We start from the raw sequence: 21396 nt of genomic DNA on the forward strand, positions 1-21396 counted from the left end.
ACATCAAATGGGATGTCTGGGGAAAAAGACCCACATCTTAAGGAAAAATGTACCTTTATTTGACATGATGCCCCTCTCAGAAACATCACTTTTGAGACATTGTGTTCCTCTAATGACATCAAGTGCTGGTGGGATGCAGACAGTTTACCAAAGTTGAACATATACATGATAAAGCGCAAAGACTGAACAAGACATTGGTGGCATAAAAATAACACATGTTATCGAAATGAATTTCACAGCAGGAAGAAAACTTTGTAAAAATCATTAGCTGTACTGCACTAGCAGAACATCCTGGTAAAAATTGTGATGCTTCAATTAAAGCTGCCTGAATAAAGTGCTAAGGCTAATGCTTCTCTGAGTGCTTGTTTCATATAACTAAAGAAGGCAAAAAAAAAAAGATTATCTTGCTTGGCATCTGAAGCAAAAAATACACAGGACCTATGCTTTCTTCACATTCCCATTACACCCCGATATTGAACTTCTTTGTCATGTCATCAATCAAAGTCCTTGTCATAAATCGCAAGCTCTGTTTCATTTAGTTTGCAAGGCCTACGAGGTGAGCAGAACGTGGAACATATACCAGGCACATAAATGCTCCACACTTTCCAAATCCAAAGCCCACTAACCCTGTTTACTGGAAAAGCAAAGTATTGCCACATGTCGGCTCATCAGTCAAACACGATGTGTGTCATGTCCCATTTACAGACTGCCTTTCGAGGCCTAACACCGCACTATGGATCAACGAGGACTGACCCGTTCCAACGGTTCCGCCAAATGCCGATGAGAAGACCTCTTTTGCTCATATTTGGAGAACACAACCGGTTCATCCTCTGTGTTTTTAGTATCATGCACCAGTTGCTTATCTCTACCAGGCTAGGGGTGAGACTTCATGATGACATTGTAGAGAATCTTCTGTCTTATTTGAAGAGGATGTTCAAGTTCTACCAACTAAGTTTCAGTCCTCCGAAGCACACACGCATCCATAGGGCGCATTCTGTGGACACGGCGGCCCAGAAAATGGAAGACTTCTCGTCTTCCAGTTGAGCTCACTGAGGTAAGTTCACTTCTCCAAAGACTTGAGGGGTGTGGCTTCAATATATCGCTGTGCCCCAGCAGCTTTTGGATGCAACACAATGGTATCGTCCTCTCTTGATTGTTGCTTGGCAAAATTCACAAAAACCTGCAGAGAAATACAGAAAAAAATTAGGATCAACCTATTGTCCTCCGAGTCAAACCGGCTGCCGTGACCTCGAAAAAAAGGTGATTCTCAATGCAAGATGGAAAAGAAGAGAGAGAATGGAATAATGTAGCAAGATTTGTTTGAAACATCGGGCGGGCAGATGATGAGTATCTATCAGGTAAAAAGGCCAATCAAAAAAGCAAAGATATGAAATATAATGTCAGCAGCTCTGTGAGGCTGTATTTAGGCACAGCTGTGTTCCAGCTAAATGTCAGCATGCTGTCATGCTCTCAATCACATTACTAACATGCTGATGTTAGCAGGTATAATGTATACCAGGTTCACCATCTTGGTTTAGTGTTAGCATGCTAACATGTGCTAATTAGCACTAAAGACGAGGTACAGCTGAGGCTGATGGGATTGGCTTTAGTTTTGGTCATAAACCAAAGTATTGGACCATTTAAAAATTTGACTTGATGATGGCGCTAGATGGAAAGTGATGGTATCACCAAAGTGGTTACAGTTCATCCTGTGGGGGGACATGAATGTCTGTACCAAATATCACTGCAATCCAGCCAACATTTGTTGAGATATTTCAGTCTGACCAAATTGGTGGACCAACCGACCAACACTGACATCTGTAGAGCCACACCAGCATGGCAAAACAAAATGTAAAAATTGTGAATTATTCAAATTTGACTGGTTTTCAACTGAGCCATCTGATCCTCCTGAAGGAAAGGTGAAAGGAGGAAATGTGGGAGCTCCTTGGGTTTGATTTCTGCCTTGAGACCTTTGACCACCAAAATCTAATCAAGCATTCCTGAGATATCGTGTTCACGAAAGCGGTACAGACGGACAGACGGACAACCCGAAAACATAATGGCATAAAAAAGAAAGAAATGTGCACCCCTTTTAAATTCCCATTTCATAATTCATTATGTTTTTTTTCTATGCTCATTTACCTGGTCAAGAGTGGTTTGCGATACTGAGTAGTCCTCTATGTTGAGCTTGTCTTTGTTAGCCAGGACCATTTGAAAGATCCTTGCCAGGGAGGAGGAGGAGATCTTGTACTGTAGAGTGTTGTAGTGTTTCTCCGTCTGGATGCAGCCAGGGAAGGTGCTCTCCATGAAGGCTTCGGCAGTGTTCAGGTCTGGGGCACAACCGGGGTTGGCTGTCCTGATCTTCATGGTCACCACGTAGCCATCACCAAACCTACATTGACGTAAGGCAAAAGGAGAAATCAAAGATAAAAAAAAAAAAAATCTACAATTTTCGTAGAATGCTAATTAGATTGGATTTCTTTAAGAAGTCTTTAAGAAATGTAATACATTTTGAAATTTGATGCATGATATGGGATGATGTAAAATTACTTACTTGTATTTGAGATGCTGAATGGTTCCCAAACACTTAAAGGACCCATTAACCATAATTGCTAAGCGGGTACACAGCGCCTCGCATTCCTCCATACTGTAAAGACAGATGGTGAAATTACAATTAAAAACTGTACTCATAAATATGCATGCAGACACACGGTCAAACACCCACACCAGATAGTTTACCTGTGTGAGGTTAGGACCACAGCCCGTCCGTCCTGGATAATACTCATGATGGAGTTCCACAGGAAGCGTCTGGAGAGAGGGTCCATACCTGTAGTGGGCTCATCCTAACGTACAGTAATAGTAACAACAAACACATTAACACACACACAGAAGCATCTAGCATCTTGTCCATCGCCTAACCATGCTCATATAACAGCTATCCCCATCCTAAACCTCTAATCCAAACCACTGTCATCCGCGTGGGCCTCACCAGCAGCACCAGCGCAGGGCAGCCTATCATGGCGATGGCGGTGGAGAGTTTCCTCCTGTTACCTCCGCTGTAGGTCCCAGCACTTTGGCCTGCGTACTCTGATAGACCCAGCTTCTGGATGGCCCACTCTGCAACCTGAACACGAGGAGATTACTGTGAGTGCCACGTGTTACAAGTCAGTCAAACCAAATCTGTCGGTTTTATAGATTGATATGACACTATGCACACTTGGTAGCTTCCAAATACGCAGGGTTTCTAACTGAACACATTTCAATCTTTTGAACAACAGTATTATTACAGTAGTGTGACTGTTTGTGGTGTCTTGTGAGAAAACATAATTTTCTAGCTGATTGCTGGTATTATGTATCTGGACAAACATTTGACAAAGCAAGGAACAAACTTACAAAACATTTGTACTGTATGTAGTGATGTCTTCAGCTGTGGCTTTATTTTGGCAATACTGCTTTAATGCCCCACATACACTCCTCTCTTTATAGGACTGGCTCATTTTCCCTCAGTGCTTCCAGTGAAAGGATATGCTACTTTATTCTGCTTGCAATTAACCATTTGTCTTTGTTTTTACTGTAACTTCCACAAGGGGTGCCTGATGGTTGATAAGTTGGCCTTGTGGATTGTGTTAATTTTACATTGTATATACTATGTAAGATACACTCATAATATTTATCATTTGTGCTTGCAACTATCCAGTTTGAAATGGTTTATTTCCAGGCAAAAGCTGCATCTCACCCTGCTGATCTCATACTCGGGAACTCCACGGAGGCGAGCGTAGAGGTGCAGATGTTCTCTACCTGTCAGCAGCTCATCTATGGCATCAAACTGTGGGCAGTAACCCATGTTCTGATGGACGTCCAGGATGTTGGTTAAAATGCTGAAGATTTAGGAGAAAATAAAGAGTAGGAATGATGATTACAAGCCTCAACAAGTATATCAAATTACATATTAGTTACTATTTATAAAAACAATATATTACTAACCTGTGACCAGCGACTGAGGCCTCTCCTAAGGTGACATCAATGTCTCCTGTCAACATCTTAAACGTTGTCGTCTTCCCAGCTCCATTCACCCCCAGTAGACCAAAGCACTGCCGAGGATCAGGAGAAAAACATGTTAGATAAACAATGAAGTGACCAGAGTGCTTCCTCTGTGGAGTAAATTACATCGGTTTAACCACACAAACCTCTCCGGGTGATACTGCAACACAGATTCGGTCCACTGCAGGGATGATTGTTCCTGAGTACGTCTGGCAAAGTGAGATGACAACAAAATAAGGACAAAAATGGAAGTATATTTTTTTAGTTTTAAATCTTTTTTTGAACATCAATTTTAGCATTTTGTTCAAAGCAAAAATGCCTCACTTTGGACAGGTCTCGTATGCGTAAAATGTCATTTGTTTTTTCACTCTGATAGAGTCGCTCCCTTTCCTCTGCCACATCTACATCCTCTTCCAAAATAGGAGGCCTTGGGCGGTCCGAAATCCTGCCAATGGAAAAAACAACTTCTAGTCAATCCATGCACCAGTCACATCACATTTAGAATCTGTTATCTGGAAATTTGATTACACACATTGTAATTTTCAAAGATCAATTACTAAAGTACATCTGGCAAATCTGGTTTCCTATGTAATACAAGCTCTACTACACTAACCAGTGATCCAGGAAGAAGCGATACTGGAACAGAATGTTAAGGAAGAAATAGACGAATCCCTCAACAGCCATGAAGAACAGGTTCTTCCCAATGAAGTCCCAGTTATAGGGGTCTGGACTGTAGTCCTCACCTGAGGAAATACACAAACATAACACACCTTTCAGTCATGCTTTCACACTTAAAAATGTTAGGTGTTTTCCTTGACATAAGGACATAACAATAGAAGCTAAGTTTAGCTGGAATATATTTTTCACTAAAATCAATCCATATAATTGTATTCTAATTAGGACTGTCAAAGTTAACATGATAATAACGCGTTAATGCAAATTTGTTTTAACGGCACTAAATTTTTTAACGCAACTTGCAATTTTTAGGTTGCAGCGGGCTCAGTTTTAAAGTTTTAAAGTCATAGTAGCTTGTCACGAAGGAGACTAAATAACGCTCCAAACTTATGCAAAATTTTGGTGAGGAAAAACTGTCATGGCCATTTTCAAAGGGGTCCCTTGACCTCTGACCTCAAGATGTATGAATGAAAATGGGTTCTATGGGTACCCACGAGTCTCCCCTTTACAGACATGCCCACTTTATGATAATCACATGCAGTTTGGAGCAAGTCATAGTCAAGTCAGCACACTGACAGCTGTTGTTGCCTGTTGGGCTGCAGTTTGCCATGTTGTGATTTGAGCAAATATTTGTTTATGCTAAATGCAGTACCTGTGAGGGTTTCTGGACAATATGTGTCATTGTTTTGTGTTGTTAATTGATTTCCAATAATAAATACATACATTAATTTGCATAAAGCAAGCATATTTGCCCACTTCCATGTTGATAAGAGTATTAAATACTTGACAAATCTCCCTTTAAGGTACATTTTGAACAGATAAACAATGTGGGATTCATTTGTGATTAAGCTCGATTAACTATGGACAATCATGCGATTCAATATTTTAATTGACAGCCCTAAATAGAAGCTTAGTTTATCCTTGAATATATTTTTCAGTAAAATCAATCATTGTAATTGTATTGTAATATTTCATATTTTGTCCTTTAACCTTCCCAGATGTATTTTTCACTGCTACAGAATCTGTTGCAGAGCGTTTGGTGCAAAAGCGGAGGCCTTTGAGTGTATTAAAACTCTGCAGTTGCCTTGATGTCAGATGTAAGCTATCAGATTTCCGATGCAGCCAGTGACCCAACGTATATTCAGAGTGTTGAGATGGTGGCTGACAGATGGAGGCTTTTGTTGCTCCAAGTATTTGCTTACTGGTCTGTGAGGTATATGAGCGTGTGTGTACTTACCGAAGCGAGCGTAGACATCAGTCACCGCCTGGTTCATGGCCATGTCTATGAGACCTCGGCCCAGACAGTAATGGGGGAAGATGAGCAGCACGGCCTTTAACACCTGGTTGAACTTGTACAGAGCCTGCACAGAAATCCAAATTAGGTTGAAATGGAAGATGCATGGGAGATGGGATTTACAGAGACAGAGTCCTGTGGTCTTACTGTGGTGCCCTCAAAAAGGTCCAAGATGAAGGTGATTGCACTGCTGTTGATGCCAATGAAGAGGTTGATACATGACAAAGAGACGTATGCTGTGCTGGGGACACTGAATATGAAGGACATGGGGTACATCATGGGAGTCACAGACCAGCTAAGAGAGAAAGAGAGTAAAAAAGCATCAGTTAAGCATCAATGGACGTCACAATCTAATGACACATATGTATGTATAAACAATGTACATATGCATATCATTACAGTAACAGAGGATTCAAATATTGTAATATATACATATATGTACATAAATGCATGATTTTCCATGTGTAAAATGATATATATCCCATAGCTGATATTTTGACTGTCGGAGGCACTCGGCTGGGTGTGTCTGCAGCTAGCGTGAGCTGTGGAGTAAATTTGAGCCACAGGAGTGTCACAACAATCTGGTGTTGACAGTAGCTCACATTTAGGCCGCATGATGAAAAATATCTGCTATGGAGGCATCTGAAAAGCTACCCATGTGTCCAGTGTTTGAAGAAAGTCAAAACTGATCAAGACATACAACCGGATCATTGTGGGAACCAAAAGAAAAAAAGAAAAGCAGGGTACTAAATCTGGTATTACCCTCTCGTTAGCCAGTTGTTGTGGAATCAATTCAGGTATTAGGCTTTAAATTTAATTTGAATGGAGAGATCATTTATTTTTGGTTTGGTCAATATTTCATAAATAAAGCTACCAGAGGAGAATGCTGAAGCTTACAGATATTTGATTATGTTGCTTTACTACACGACAAGAATGTGAAAATACTGAATAATGGCACAACATATTTGAGTTATTGGCAGTGTCAACTCAGAAGCAAGGCTATAGGCCATTTTGATCCCGCTTTTTATTATTTGGCTCTCATTTTACATTCTTTGTTGTCAGAAAAAGACTGATTAGAGACAGACAGCTTGAGCTTTAAAAAAAGACAAAAACTTACCCATAAAGCATAAGCAGGGAAATAAGAGGTTGGAGGTTGGTTGGTGAGGTGTAGCACTTCTTATTAAAAAAGATGAATATTTCCACCACCATCGCTGCACTGATGGAGTAATTCAACTGGAGAAACAATAAAAACAATAAGCATGGCATGCCAGTGATACTAGTGTCTACAAAGCTGAGAGCAAAGAGCACAAAGCCTATTAACATGTGGGTGTCTTTACCCTGGTTGTTCTTATAAACATCATTATTACATGCCCTTGACTTGTATTGGTGCACATCTCATAAGGTAATAGTCACTGTACCATGTCCCAGAGAAAGTTGGCCATCCAGTAAACCAAAGGACTGACGCCACTGACAAACTGCAGGTGTTTGGCCTGGGTGACCCTCTCCTGGATTAAATAGAGGACGAAGCTGGCTGGAACGAAGGACATGGCGAAGATGACACAGATAGCCATCACTACATCCACTGAGGTGGACAGGCTGGGGAAAGGACAGAAGGAAATTACTCTTATGAAAACTAAAAGTATCACACTCTGGTAACAATAACTCTTAGAAACTCCTTACTTTTCCCTGCAATCACCTAAAAACAGTTTCAAACTTTGAAATGTAACTGAATACACGGCCACTCACACAGTGATCTCAGAGAGCTGTTCTTTGGTGAGGTTCAGAGGATGGTTGATGGCAGTGATTCCATATTGGTCCAGGTTAGCTCCTTTGGGCAGGTTTGCACGGAGGATGGCGTTGTTGGCCACGTTCATAAAGGAAACCATGGCATGCCAGCCCTTATTGCTGTACCACACCTGTGGAAAGACACTGTACTTTGAGTCCTGCTGATTTATAACGTTAATTACATAGACGTGTCATCTATAAAATACAGCACTTACTTGGTTTGTCACAAAATTATGAACAGTCTATTACATCGTGTTATACAATGAGGTAAGTGGATCACAGTGATGAAGGTTGCATCGTGCTGGTGAGGCTTTATTGGACTGACCTTGACATTGTTTTCAGTCTCCATGTACCTGAGGAACGTCCCTATGTCCTTCAGCGTTTGTTTGGAGCATTTGCCCTGCAACCGAACATAAGAGGCCCAATTACAAAACATATCACAGAAGAGCAAAGTGATGAATACACAGAAAAAAAAAGGATAAAAGTGCACAAAAACAGAAGCAAACACATAATGTGTAGTTACCCCAGTAACATTGAGCAGTCGTCCCAGCTGTGCTGCTAGATCCTGGATGGTCTTTGGCTGCAGCTCTAAAAGAGGAAGCTGTCCTCCCACTGATATACCTCCATACCTGGACACCACAGAGAAAACCCTGCTGACATCTACAGCGCTTTACTGTAACTCCAGCTGACACAGCCCAAAACTGTACAACACCATTACAACCACCGGAGGGAGAACTGCACCACTACACAGCTCAGTGCTCCAGCTACTCCTATCAGAGAGCTGCTTCAGAGCACCATTACAAAAACTCTTTCATTCCCACTTCAATATCCATTTAAACCAAGGCCAAATAGACTGTCACTACGTTTTAATGCAGCTTTGCACACCTGCTCTTCATTATTTATGGAATTGTTTGTGTTTTAATGTTATTTTATGTGGGTCTTTCATGGGTTTATGTTTTTATGTTGTTTGTGAGTCCCTAACCTAAGACACTCACTATGTGATAGACAATAAAGCTTTTTGAATCTTGAATCATCCATCCATGTAATACACTTCAAAATGCATATCAGATATCCCTCTTTGGACCTAAATGTAATCTGACATTGGATCAGTTGGAAAAAAAAAATGTGAAATTACCTTTGTTCGTTCACCCAATATTTGCTCTTCAAGCTGAAAGAGATTAACATTTCAACTTTAATAAACACTTAAACACCACAAATAGGCTCACAGCTTCTTCAACTAAAATTAACAGTACTGCACTTTTACATTAATAATACTGTACATTCTATGTTACATGAACACATCTTGTATAAACCTTTGAGGTATTACGATTACAGTTTTTCTCTTTTTGGCAACAATAATATATTTAATTATTGTAATGAAAATACCTACAGAGTTCTTGTGTAAACACAAAAGTTTAGATTCATGTAGAGGAGAGAATAGTAAATTGATGCTATTAGGTACAGTAAGGATACCTGGTTCTGATGAGGCTGGGGTAGGTCTTCACCAGGTAGTCAGAGATGTTCCTGCCTGTTAGGTCCATGAGAACATCTCCTGTTGACTGGATCCTCTAATGCACAAAATAACATGCAGTCTATATTTAATAAGAGAAACTCATCCGCAATGGTGGACCTCCAAATGTATGTTTCAGTTGGATAAGTGGAAATGATACAGAAGTCAATACACAATACATAATAGTGTGCTGAAGGAAAGGAATAGTAGCGTACTTGAGAGGGTAGATTTTGTGTGTTTGTGTGTATATATATTGAATATATATTGTTGTCGTTTCAATATTAATGACCCAACCACTTACCTGTGGAGGTGGCAGGCCTCCAGCTCCCGCAGGACACACAGGGAGCATGGTGAGCTTCCTGGGTGTGCTGCACTGACAGTCTGGAGACGGTCTGAGGGAGCTCCATTCTGGGCCCGCCAGCATATCGATTAGGACAGGGTTAACCAGGGGCATCTCCCACTCCGTGGTGATGTTGTTACAGGGGAAATCTCTACCAGTGGGAGAAAATGACTGAGTCAAACAAAACAGCACAAGGCACAGTCTGGGAAAAAAAATGCTCTAAAGCTGTTGAAGCTGACTCACTCCAGTGGTTCATCCACCATGCAGCGAGTCCCAAAGCCAGGCCTGTTCAACAGCACCTCGCCAAGGTATCTCATCTGAGCATCCATAGGACGCTCATTACTGCAACGGACAAAATCAGAAAATGTATCTAGACACATTTTAGCCAAATTCAATAGGAAGTATTCTCACTCAATTTGTAAGTCTCCTCATATCAGCTGAATAGCGCTAGGTGACCTTGTGTCCATTATGCCCACCTGAAGAAGGTGTACTGTCTCCCATACATCCAGGGACTGAGGGTCACACTTGGATACTCTCCGAAAGGTGGAACGATCAGAGTGAAGGTCAGTGCCAGGAAAACAAAACTGGCCGGCAGCACAATCTACCAAAGACATAATTGCCATTTAAAAACCAGACAAAATATGTAACGCTGATTAAGCCCTGGTACTTCCTTGGTAATTCAACTCTAATTCAGACAGCCAAATTGAATATAATTGCGGCAAGGAACTCTGCTGATTCACCAGCCTAGTGTTCATAGTTAGATCATATTCTAGTATATGCACAACACACCAAAACCAGTGACACTCTACACTAAACATAAAATGTTATTACGATTACTGAAAGCGCTGCATTGGAATATGGTTCGATAAATCATAGCAAGCTTACCTGGGCAAAGAAGTCCTTGTAGGAGCGTGTTGCGTGATGCAACCTCTTGATCAGCAGAGCGAAGAACTGTTTGATGGTCAGACACAGCCCTCTGACCTGGTAGGAACCCCTGCCTGCACTGCCTCCTGGGACATCACATGGGCCCTGGCCATTGGTGTGCAAAGCCCCGTCTGTCTCTGGAATATAGAGCTCAAGTCAAGTTGCACAGTCTAACATATTGTACAAGCTAGATTAAAGAGGCCAGCCAGCAAGCCAAGCATGTTTAGTCTCCTGTGAGCGGTCATCAAAAGGCATTTACCAGCAGTGCTCTACTAGCCTCGGGGATGAAGTTCATCATCTTAACATGTCACCGGCGTGCCAGTGAAAGCTTTGGATCGAAATATATATTTATGATGACTACATCAGTTGGTCATATCTCATTAGTCAAAATGCCCAAGCCGAAGCTCTCTCTGCGCTACACTGTTGTCAGGAAAAACACTTTTGCCCAAACATGTTTTCAGGAATGGATTAAATGCGAGGGCATTTACCAAAATGTCGAACTATTCTGTGAATTTCTCATCTCAATCTTTTCATTCAACAAAGGAAAGTTGAATAGGTTTCGTCTTATATCACATAATAAATCTTCTTAAACGGCAGAAATTGATGTGTTTTTCCCGCAGCAGCAGCATTTTGTTCAGAGCTGCAAGCTGAATGCCAATGTCACCTGTTGGCGGTTCCATATCAACTGCCACTCTGTTGAATCCACAGAGACTAGCTCGACACATCTGTCGCAATGATTTCTTGTCTGAGAGATTGGGATACAAAGGATGTAGTTCACATGATGAGGGGCTACGAGAGACACAACTACACATTCAGACACACAACAAATCAACAGGACGAGACAAAGGCGTTAAGGGAAAGTGCTACAAAAACTTTACCTGGTATACATTTCCTGTTGGTTGCCTTCCCATTAGCAGTGACCTTTAGGAAGATCTACAAAGAAATTGCTTATTGTTATTGTCAGGATTCAAGATTAACAGATGCTCTTTATTACAAAGTGTAAATGTAACAGAGCCTAATCACTGCAACGGTGAATGCCAGGCAGTGTCTGTATGACAGATTGTTCTAATGAAACTCTCCTTGCATGCAAATCGTTAGCACTGAAGATGAAAACATAATTTGTATTTCAATAACCAACGTATAATAATAACCCTTTTTGATTTTCCTAATAAATCACAACTGCATGTAGGTGTTAGAAGCAGTTATTTCCACGCACCTCCTCCAGCGATGTGTCGGACACACCAAAGCTGCTGAGGCCGATGTCCACCAGGGTTTCCTCCAGCTCCCTGAAGAGGCTAGCGTAGGCCCTGGGCTGGAAGTTGCGGTTCGGCAGCAGGTAGGTCAGCTCCTGGCCGATGGCCTCGATGAGACGAGCCTCCGGCACGTGATGGTGGATCAGGGCTGTGATGCGTTCCATGTTACCTGGAGATGAGTGGTAGAGGGAGATTTTGCTTTATTTCAACTTCCAGCACATGTTAATTGCTTTGATTAGTTTGATTTAATATCTTATTGCCTCTTATACTTTTTGAAAATAAGGCACTGGAGAATGTGAAGTAAGCAGCAACAGTAATGGTAAAATATCTGACAGGTGGTATGTTAAGGAGAAATATGCCGTAAGAAAATTAAAAGTGTGTCCAAATTCACAGCAGGAAATGAAGAAAACCACATTAAATTACAGTATATGGTTGAGCAAACCTGCACATCAAATTGACCTTCTACACTAGCACATTGAGTGCAGTCAGTGCAGGGTGTTTCTAGGTGTGTTGGCAGCAGCTACAGTAAGTGGACTGACTACAATCCAGTGCAAAAGAGCTATTCATCAGCATAACAAAGTGATTATGTTCCATTACAGTATTCATTTAGAAGTTGAATCAACTAAAAACAGGTTTAAGGAGACTGGCAACTAACTTGTCATAACACGCTAATCTCAGAAATAACAATAACACATTAATGGATCTTACCATCCATCTGTCTGTCTGGAGGCTGGCTCTCATCCTGGTCCACTTTAAACTTTGAACACTTTGAACATTTACAGGAGCAGTCGTCTGTACGGTCACAGCTGGTCTGCAGGACAAAATGTTATCAGAAACCCTAATTTACCTTTTATTTTTATCTCTACTGCATGTATTTCTGCTCCCCCTCAGTGGACCCATTTACATACAAATCACAAAGGGACTGAAATGAAATGCTAAATCATGTTCCATATGCTATTCTAGCCAGACAATAATTAATTTATGGCAGTATAATAAATCCACCTTCACCCCACATTCCTCATTTATCTTTTAAAGCTACCAGTCTGTGCCATTTAAAGCCTAAAGCACACAAACAAACAAACACATTTTCATAAGTTCCAACCTTTGGAGTATCATTTTTCATTCGTCGCACGAGAGTGAGATAGAAGCCGGCGCCGAAGCAGTTCTTGAGGAAGATGGGGGAGCCGCAGCAGTAGAGGCGGCCCTGAGAGATGATAGCCACCCTGTCACTCAGCAGGTCGGCCTCGTCCATGTGGTGGGTGGACATGATCACTGTGCGTCCTGCAGCATCATGGGACAGAAAGGGAGGTGGAAATAAAGACATTTGAATGTAAGATATATGTTTGATAATTCTGATTTAGGACAATCTTTCTTTTTTAGCTCAATAAGATCTAATAATACTGTTGTGAAAGAGACTAAGGCAGGAAAAAACTTGACCAATTTTGACCAACCAGAAAATGTAACCAGACCGAGAGAGATACCAGCTTTAGTTCAGAATGTTACACAGTTTTTTAGGTGTCAGATTTAGTGGAAGAACTGTCAGACGTGTTGTCAATAGTGGCATCAATAATGCAATGTTTAGTGCAGGACCTTGGCTGAATTATTTGTAGCGTGACCAGACAAACCTGTCAGGTTTGTTCATCATCTAAGCTCTACATGTCATGTAATACAACATGATGCTACACTGCTACTTTGTTTCTAATCAGTCTCACCCCAGATCTCTTCTAATTGTGTTATTGGCAAGGTTCAATAGTAGTTGTCAAGGAAACCTGATAATGAAACATAATTCGTGATATGAAGGCAAGAATATTTAGTATACTAATGAATTATAGTCACTTAATGGACTATTTTCCTGCCAGACAGACACTTAAGCTGACTACATGTTTGGCAGTTATTACAAATACACCATTATGTTAAATTGTTGGTTGATGTGACAAAAATACATTGTAATAGAATATAAATAATGAATAGCTGCATGAGCTGCTACCTATTTTTAACAGATGGATTGTGTCCATGACGTTGCTCGTATATCACATGTCAAGGCGCCGTACTGTAAGTGCATTATTGTAAGTGCATGATGATTTCAGTAGAGTATAATATAAGACAGTAAAGGTTGGATATTTTCAGGAAAAAAACCTGAAACTGTTATTTGTCTTTTGATATATATATAAAATGTCTACCTGAGGGGCTAATGCAGACAACCTCCACAGCACCATGACATTGGGGCTCTATAACTTCTTCGAGCCAGCAGGGGTCAGTCTTACCTGCACGGTATTTAAGCAGCAGATCCCAAATGGAGCGCCTGGAGTAGGGGTCCACCCCTGAAGTGGGCTCATCCAGGATCACCACCTTGGCCCCACCAACAAACGCCAAAGCAACTGATAACTTCCTCTGCATTCCCCCTGTATTAGAGCATCATAAAGTACAGACTGAGTGTGGTTTGCATGGTAGTGAGCATAAATACAATTGTGCACACACCTGCATACTAGGTGTGGACCATCTGTTTAAAAACTAAAATCCATATGTACTTTACAGCAGCTTTTTTTGAATGAGGAAGCATCCAGACAGACCTGAGAGGTTCTGGGTCAGTTCATCTCTCTTGTGGGGAAGACCAATATCCTGCAGCATGTTCTCCACCTCCTCCTCGGCCTCTGCTATTGGACGGCCTTTCAGCAGCGAGTAGAAGAGGATGTGCTCCGCTACAGTCATACTGACATGGAACAAGAGAAAGAAGGGAGTAATAATCCAGTTTCTACTATAAAACTGTACACGCTATACCCCGCAAGCATGATTTTTTTAATCACGCTGCATGGTGGTACTACTGTGGCACAATATAAAATTTCCCAAAACAACTTAATTATGATAACTATTTCTATCCTAGATTGTAGCTGTGTGGAGAGTTACATACTGCTGAAAAAGGATGTTGTGTTGAGGACACATTCCCAGAGATAGACGGATGGAGTCCATGTCTGTTCGGATGTCCTTGCCGTAGATTGTGGCTGTCCCTGAGGTGGGAGGGAACATCCCGGTCAAGATGGACCTGGGAGGAAGAGACAGAAATAAGTGGACTGAAACATGGTGACTCCTAGCTACATATTGACACTACATAAGTCAATTGCAGAGAATTTTAGACTACTTTCTACATTTTCAGCCCTTAGGCTCGTTGTGTGTGAGTATGCATCCGTGTGACATACATGGTGGTGGTCTTCCCAGCCCCATTGTGGCCCAGAAACGCAGTAATCTGGCTCTCATAAAAGCTGATGCTGAGGCCATCCACAGCCGGTGTGAAGCCACTGCCGAACACCTTGACCAGGTCCTTGATGCAAACACCCTTCACCAGGTCAGCTGGCTCGGCTTCAAAGAACGGCTGACCTGCACACAGCGAGGAAAACCACATATATGTTACTAATTGGTCTGAAATAGAAGTGAATACTGCTGAGATCAGGGGACTGGAATGTTTCCATCACTTATTAACTCAGGATGAGAGAGCACTGAGAAGCTAGCTGTATGTGTGTTCACATAATGGCAGCAAATGCAAACACGCACACAAGGGCACCGAGTTCTCACACAATGAGTCTGATTGGCAGAGAGGGAAAGTGGGAGCAAATAGAGAGATGGCTTCAATCCTGAATGGAGATGAAGTGTTTGCTATGAGCAATATTACATCAACATAATCATTAAGATATGCAATGCATTATATATGGAATTATGCTGTAATTAAGCAGAGATGTTGATAGGCAATCAAATGCAGCTGTAATGTGTAATAATAAAGTCATGATAGAACTGTGTTGTATCTATTATTATGGTAGAATATGATGTGAAGCTCTTTTCAGGAGTGTATTTTGGTTATGAATTTAACAAATTGCACCTCTCTGTGTAAGAAAGCCAGCTTTGTATGTAACTATTATACCGTCTCTCTCCTGGTTCTCCTCTGCCTCAGCCTGGCTCTCCCCCTCCAGCCTCTCACGCTGATTCTGGTGATCACACGAGGTCATCTCCTCCAGAGTCTCCTGGTCTTTCTCCTGATCTTGGTTTTCCTCCTCCTCTTGCTTCTGCTGCTCTCCTTGCTCTTTGTTTGCCAGGTTATCAAAGCCTTTTTTATCCAGCTCCAGTTTGTTGTTGCCTTTGGAGACAAAAGAAAGGATTTAAAAACCAACTTAGGGCTGAGACCGGTATCACTGGACAACAGTCTCTCCCCTTAGCATATTTTCTTATGCACAGTAAGTGAATAGAGAAAATGGTAAGTACAGTAAGTAAGCATACCTGAAGCTGGAGCCACACTGTTGAGCCAATAACAAGGAAGGAAGGGGAAGTAAAACGGTCGACCAATTCCATACTGGCCTGTGAGGAAAAAATATAATACATGAGTTACGGTAAATATGGAAAAGTTGTAACCAAACCCTTCATTTCTCTCTAATACACTGACCAGGGAAGACATTGTCCAGGTACCAGGCCAGCACAGCATACAGCACACTGTCGAGGCCCATCATGCAGATGGAGGTGAGAAAGGAGAACTCGTCCCCCTCCAGAGGACTGGTCTGGATGTTGTCCCACTGCAGACCCAGGCCCTGCTCTTCGTACCGCGAGATGTACTCCGTCCCAAAGCCAAAAGCCACTTGGGATAGCAGACTCTGAGGGGAGAGGCAATGGTAAAATCATATTTGTTCTACTTTACGGCCCGTCCTTCAACCATCTTTAGTCCAAATAGTATTGAGTTTAGTGAGAAGGCTTTGTTCTTTGGGATCTAATAGGTCTGTAATACAATTAAGGAACAACAACTACTTGTGTTTTAAAAAATGGTTTGTAAAATCTCAAAATCAGTTCCTATATCTGATAATATACTTGGGAAGAAGTCCAGCATTTAAGATTCTGAGCAGGTGAATCCTGTGCTGCAGCTGAAATTGATTAATTACCATATATATGGTAGCATGTTTTCATTTGAAACATGCTCCCTTGATATAGGGAGATGCTGAGATGTGATACCCACCACCAAGATCTTTATGTCCTTGGTGAGGCGGTCTTGCCAGGCGAAGCAGAAGATGTGAGGGAGGTAAAGGGCGAAGTAAACGATGCCGCAGCAGGCTGCTGCCAGGTTGGCCTGGTTGAAGAAGACGCTGAGGAGGAAGCATTGCATGATGGTAGCCGTGGTGAAGGCGAGCAAAAAGAGGAAGAGGATGACGCCGTTGCTGTAGTTCAGTACCCTTCCTCCCTATAGGCCAGAGACAGAGAGAAACAGGGTTTTCAGTTGCAACACACTGAATTTGCATAGGAATTATACCTACCATACGTGGATGTAGGAGAATATAATATTGTAATATCTGCTACAATTTATGCATTGTGCATTGTCCCTGCTAAATAAACAATAAAATAAAATAAAATATATAATATTAATATAATAATATATATATATATATATATATATATATATATATATATTGGCAGGGGGAGTGAAAGAGATGCAATTTTACCAAAATCTGAATTCAGTGTCCTGGAAACAATCGTTTAAAAAATCTAACTGGGATACAATATTCACGTGTTTTGCATTTACATTTGAATCAAACTCATTTTTCCATAGTCTATTTGAAATATATAGAAACCTTGGGATTTTGGGATTAAACAATGCTTTACACATATCATCCACTAGAGGTCACAACAGCCCATTTTACTGTAATATGTCAGCTGAGCCACTGGCTGAGGACAAGAGAGGACTTGTGACTTTTACAACATAGAAGAGTGAATCATTGACTATCCCATTCCTGCAAAGCCGTTGACATAATTCCCATGATGTCATGGTATTCACAGTTCTTTCATCAATGATTTACGGGCATGCAATCAGAGAGTCACTATTGTCAATTCATTATTTCAAGGAAAAAAGATCTGGTAATGATTCGCAGTAAAACTGGGTGATTTATTTTATATCCAGAGAAGTTAACATTGATAGACAAATTATAATGGCACAGGATTGAGGATCTTTAAAAACGTTTTGGAAAATCCTTCCTCACCATGATGATGGCGGTGAGGAGAACGGTGCTAGTGCCCATCATGAGGAAGCTGTCAATAAACCACGTGGACCAGATGACGCCGTTGGTGACCCCCGTGGCCTTTAGGGTCTCCTTGAGGCGGAGCTCCTTCTCCAGGACAATACTCTTGACTATCATGGACACAGAATAGACCCAGGCCAGCACCATGAAGATGGGGAAACAGCGGTTTAATGTCAGCATGAAGCTGGATAAAGAAGGGGAAGGAGAAATAAGAAAGAGGAGAAGGATACAGTTATTGAAGTGGGAAACCAGAATTGGGTGATTATCACAAACTATCAGGTTTACTATAACAAAAAAAAAGTAGTTAACTAAGTAGCGTAATGCTAAATCGTGACTTAACCTTGAAAATCAAAAACTAATAGCAAGTCAACAATGAATTCTGCTGTGGCTTTTAAATGTGATTGAACTTTGTTTAAAGTTATTAAGTGATTATGTTTTCCACTCACAGATCATCCACATAACAAGGGTAGGGCATCTGCTGCAGGTAAACACCTAGTGGCCACTCCTTTCCTGTCTGAGTCTTGATGATGCCGTGCTCTATTATGTCCTGGAGGTAAGCAAAGCCGCCCCAAATATAGCGGAAGTCATCCATGGGGTCAGCTCTGGGGCCAGGGTCCCAATACCTGAGCAATAAACACATATTTAGTCTCGAGGTTTATCATCATTAAACCAAACCCATCATTTCCACTTGACTTCAATTCTGACCTGTCTTTGACTTTATTGGTGCGCTCCACTGCATCAATATCCATACGGATCTTGAACTTAACATGAGGCGGGACTTTGGTGGTCCAAGAGTGCATATTTACGAAGACAAGACCCGCCCAGAACTTGCTTTCCTCCATCAGGTCCAAGGCTCGATAAGTGACGGTGTCCTCGTCAGGCACAGCCACAAACTTATCCAGGAGCACACACTGGGTGAGGGAGGATGAACAAGAGAGAGACAGACATATAAATGAACAGCTGTTAGCTGGGTACCCCTGGGTATAAGCCGAGCAACAGCCAAACAACAATTTAAGTGCTTTCTGTTTAACAGAATATTGGATTTAACTTTAAAAGGCAAACCACAAAATCGGTTTCCCTTTAAGTCACTTATTTGAGTTTACTTGAGTATTATGTACTTCCATCAAATAATCCAGCAATCAAAAGCACTTTTTAAAAGATTTTAGAAACTGTTTTAACCTTGATAAGTCAAACGTATTGCTAATTAATCTGACGTTTGAAAATGTACACTATTAGGTGTAAACTGATATGATTATATGTGAAACAAGAGTTTCTTATACAGACAGTGCTCAGAAAAATACCTCTAAATGCCCTCAATTTTTTTGGAATGTAATTTATTTTGCAGGTATTTAGTCATAAACCAAAGTATTAGATACATTAAAATTTTGATCTGACTTTGCGTCAGGTGAAAAGTCAGGGGATCACCAAAGTGATTACAATTCGTCGTGAGGGGAACATAAATGTCTGTGCCAAATTTCATATTAATACATCCAACAGTTGCCAAAACATTTTAGCCAATAATGCCAACCTCATGGTGACACTAGAGGAAAAATCACAGGATCATCAAAGTCAATATGGGATAATTATTGTGTGCCCATCCATCCAGTAGATGTTGAAATATTTCACTGGACAAGTGGAAATTTTGACCTGTTGCTGGCGCTACAGAAAGATCAGGGATCACTAAAGGTATCATGGATTCATCCTCTGGGAACCATGAATGTTTGTACAAAATTAAATGTTAATCCATTCCATAGTTTTTGAGATCTTTCAGTCTGGGCAAAAGTAATGGACTGGCCGACTGATAGACCGACATTGCGATCTCTAGAGCCACGGCGCTAGCGTGGCTAAAAAGGTGAAAAGCACAGAGTTGGCTTGAGTCACTATGATCCACACTCTATGCCCACATTTGCAGAGAAACTTCGGCAGTGGTTGTCTCTTCCCTGCAAAGCGTGTCTGATATAGCCATTCACTGTAGGCTAATGCAAATAGGGAGGGCCGTGATCCAAAAGGAAACACTCCAAAACAACAATTTAGCCCTGAGATCCCATGCACAGATACCCCACCCACCAAACCCAAAACACACATACCGCCGTGCAAACACATGCATATATGCACTTTAGGACACAATGTACACTAAACACACCCAACAAATTATTCAGATCTCAAAGACTGTCCCTTAATTTGCCCAAGCATTCACCTACTAACACTGCAGCCCCACTGTGTGGTGTGATACGCATGCATACCACCAACGTGCAGCCAACCAGCCATCAAGCCCACGGTCATTGTTGCCGCTTTATAAAGGATGGTGGACGGAGTGACAGCTGTATCTAATCGGCCTCAATCGTTCCCACTCTCCCTGTCACACTCAAGTGCTGTAAGCTTCAACTGGGACAAAAACAAAGAGCACCAACCATCCACCCAGCCATGCACCAAGGTGCCCCCCATGTCACCCCCCAGTGTGATAGGCCTCTCATCCCGATTAGCCTCCGGAGGAAAGGGGTGATTTTAACTTTGTTTCAGATGCATTGGTCCACCAAATGTGGAGGGCACTCACAAGAGAAGGTTTGTGATGTTTTTCTGTTTTGTTTTTTTTTACCCTCCACTCCATCAGTAGTAAACAAAAGAGACTCGACAGCTAGTTTGGCTCTCGCCCACCTGGGTAGATTTCCATGTGTCTGGACGGGCGGACAAATTGCAGAGCCCAAAGACAGCTCATCTAAATGCTCCCATCACGTCAAGATTGGTATTGAGCACATCGTGGCTAGCCAAACCAGGGTATTGAAATCAACAAGTGACAAGACCTGCGATTAATTGGATTATTTAATGAATAGGCCTGTCCTAGAACTTGACATCTCAGGTGGAGTGAAATGTGGAAAAACAAATCCACATTCTTGCTGTCAGATCCCAATGGGAGAAGTTGGCAAAAACAATCCTGACACCTTATTTTCATCTGGGAATGTGGAGCCCCCTTTGACTAGTCAGTATAATTCGAGACGCTGACACACATTCTTTAAAATCCAGGCAGTGGTATCTGAGAGGCAAGTAATGCAAGATGAAGGAAATGTTCAAATGATAGATGTCTTATAGCGATGTCAACTCACATCCCCATATTGGTTGAGCGTCCGAATGACCCGGTCAGTGAGGTTGAAGATGTCTCGCCAGTCGAAAGCAGGCAGGTCGGCTGGACGGTCCTCCGGTGGGCCGTTGTACAGGAAGTTGAGGATGTGTTTGGAGGAGAACGGCGCCTCCTCTAGACTCCTGTCAATGAAATCCATCACTGATGGATTGCAGATGGTGTCCTGAAACAAAAGGAAATAGGGGAATAGGCTTTATTTAACCTGGGTTTTTCCATTACGAGCAAGACCGTTTTTTAAGGAAGATGTTGCTGCGACACCAGTAAGAACACAATAAACATTTCACAATAACGAAACCAAGAGGACAAGAGAAAGAAAAAGCAACATATCTGAAACAAAATTAACTTAATCAAAGCATTCACATAGTTATTAGATTTGTCTTTTACAGGGAAAAAATTA

General features: G+C 41.6%; 1 protein-coding gene across 4 annotated transcripts in view; it reads right to left on the reverse strand.

Annotated features, from left to right (window-relative positions):
• Positions 1-37: 37 nt before the first annotated feature.
• abca4a (ATP-binding cassette, sub-family A (ABC1), member 4a) overlaps positions 38-21396 on the reverse strand; it is a 41710-nt gene continuing 20351 nt past the window's right edge. For 2 of the 4 annotated variants that reach the window (XM_074621872.1, XM_074621871.1), the window contains 40 exons: positions 20965-21162; positions 18569-18774; positions 18310-18486; positions 17825-18047; positions 16810-17031; positions 16249-16453; positions 16086-16163; positions 15733-15945; positions 15017-15194; positions 14731-14862; positions 14393-14532; positions 14087-14224; positions 12925-13103; positions 12531-12633; positions 11786-11991; positions 11448-11502; positions 11234-11314; positions 10531-10706; positions 10122-10246; positions 9889-9987; positions 9607-9796; positions 9269-9363; positions 8931-8963; positions 8319-8424; positions 8121-8195; positions 7757-7926; positions 7429-7606; positions 7128-7243; positions 6158-6305; positions 5954-6077; positions 4655-4784; positions 4366-4486; positions 4188-4250; positions 3985-4091; positions 3737-3878; positions 2990-3124; positions 2740-2843; positions 2555-2647; positions 2143-2392; positions 38-1180 (listed from right to left, as the gene is read on the reverse strand). In XM_074621872.1, coding sequence (XP_074477973.1) covers positions 1061-1180; positions 2143-2392; positions 2555-2647; positions 2740-2843; positions 2990-3124; positions 3737-3878; positions 3985-4091; positions 4188-4250; positions 4366-4486; positions 4655-4784; positions 5954-6077; positions 6158-6305; positions 7128-7243; positions 7429-7606; positions 7757-7926; positions 8121-8195; positions 8319-8424; positions 8931-8963; positions 9269-9363; positions 9607-9796; positions 9889-9987; positions 10122-10246; positions 10531-10706; positions 11234-11314; positions 11448-11502; positions 11786-11991; positions 12531-12633; positions 12925-13103; positions 14087-14224; positions 14393-14532; positions 14731-14862; positions 15017-15194; positions 15733-15945; positions 16086-16163; positions 16249-16453; positions 16810-17031; positions 17825-18047; positions 18310-18486; positions 18569-18774; positions 20965-21162 — 5634 coding nt within the window. In that variant the 3' untranslated portion in view covers positions 38-1060. The remainder of the gene's footprint in view (positions 1181-2142; positions 2393-2554; positions 2648-2739; positions 2844-2989; positions 3125-3736; positions 3879-3984; positions 4092-4187; positions 4251-4365; positions 4487-4654; positions 4785-5953; positions 6078-6157; positions 6306-7127; positions 7244-7428; positions 7607-7756; positions 7927-8120; positions 8196-8318; positions 8425-8930; positions 8964-9268; positions 9364-9606; positions 9797-9888; positions 9988-10121; positions 10247-10530; positions 10707-11233; positions 11315-11447; positions 11503-11785; positions 11992-12530; positions 12634-12924; positions 13104-14086; positions 14225-14392; positions 14533-14730; positions 14863-15016; positions 15195-15732; positions 15946-16085; positions 16164-16248; positions 16454-16809; positions 17032-17824; positions 18048-18309; positions 18487-18568; positions 18775-20964; positions 21163-21396) is intronic. The other 2 variants (XM_074621873.1, XM_074621875.1) reach the window with 2 other exon arrangements.

The sequence above is a fragment of the Sebastes fasciatus genome, chromosome 21 (assembly GCF_043250625.1).
Source record: "Sebastes fasciatus isolate fSebFas1 chromosome 21, fSebFas1.pri, whole genome shotgun sequence".
Lineage (NCBI taxonomy): Eukaryota > Metazoa > Chordata > Actinopteri > Perciformes > Sebastidae > Sebastes > Sebastes fasciatus.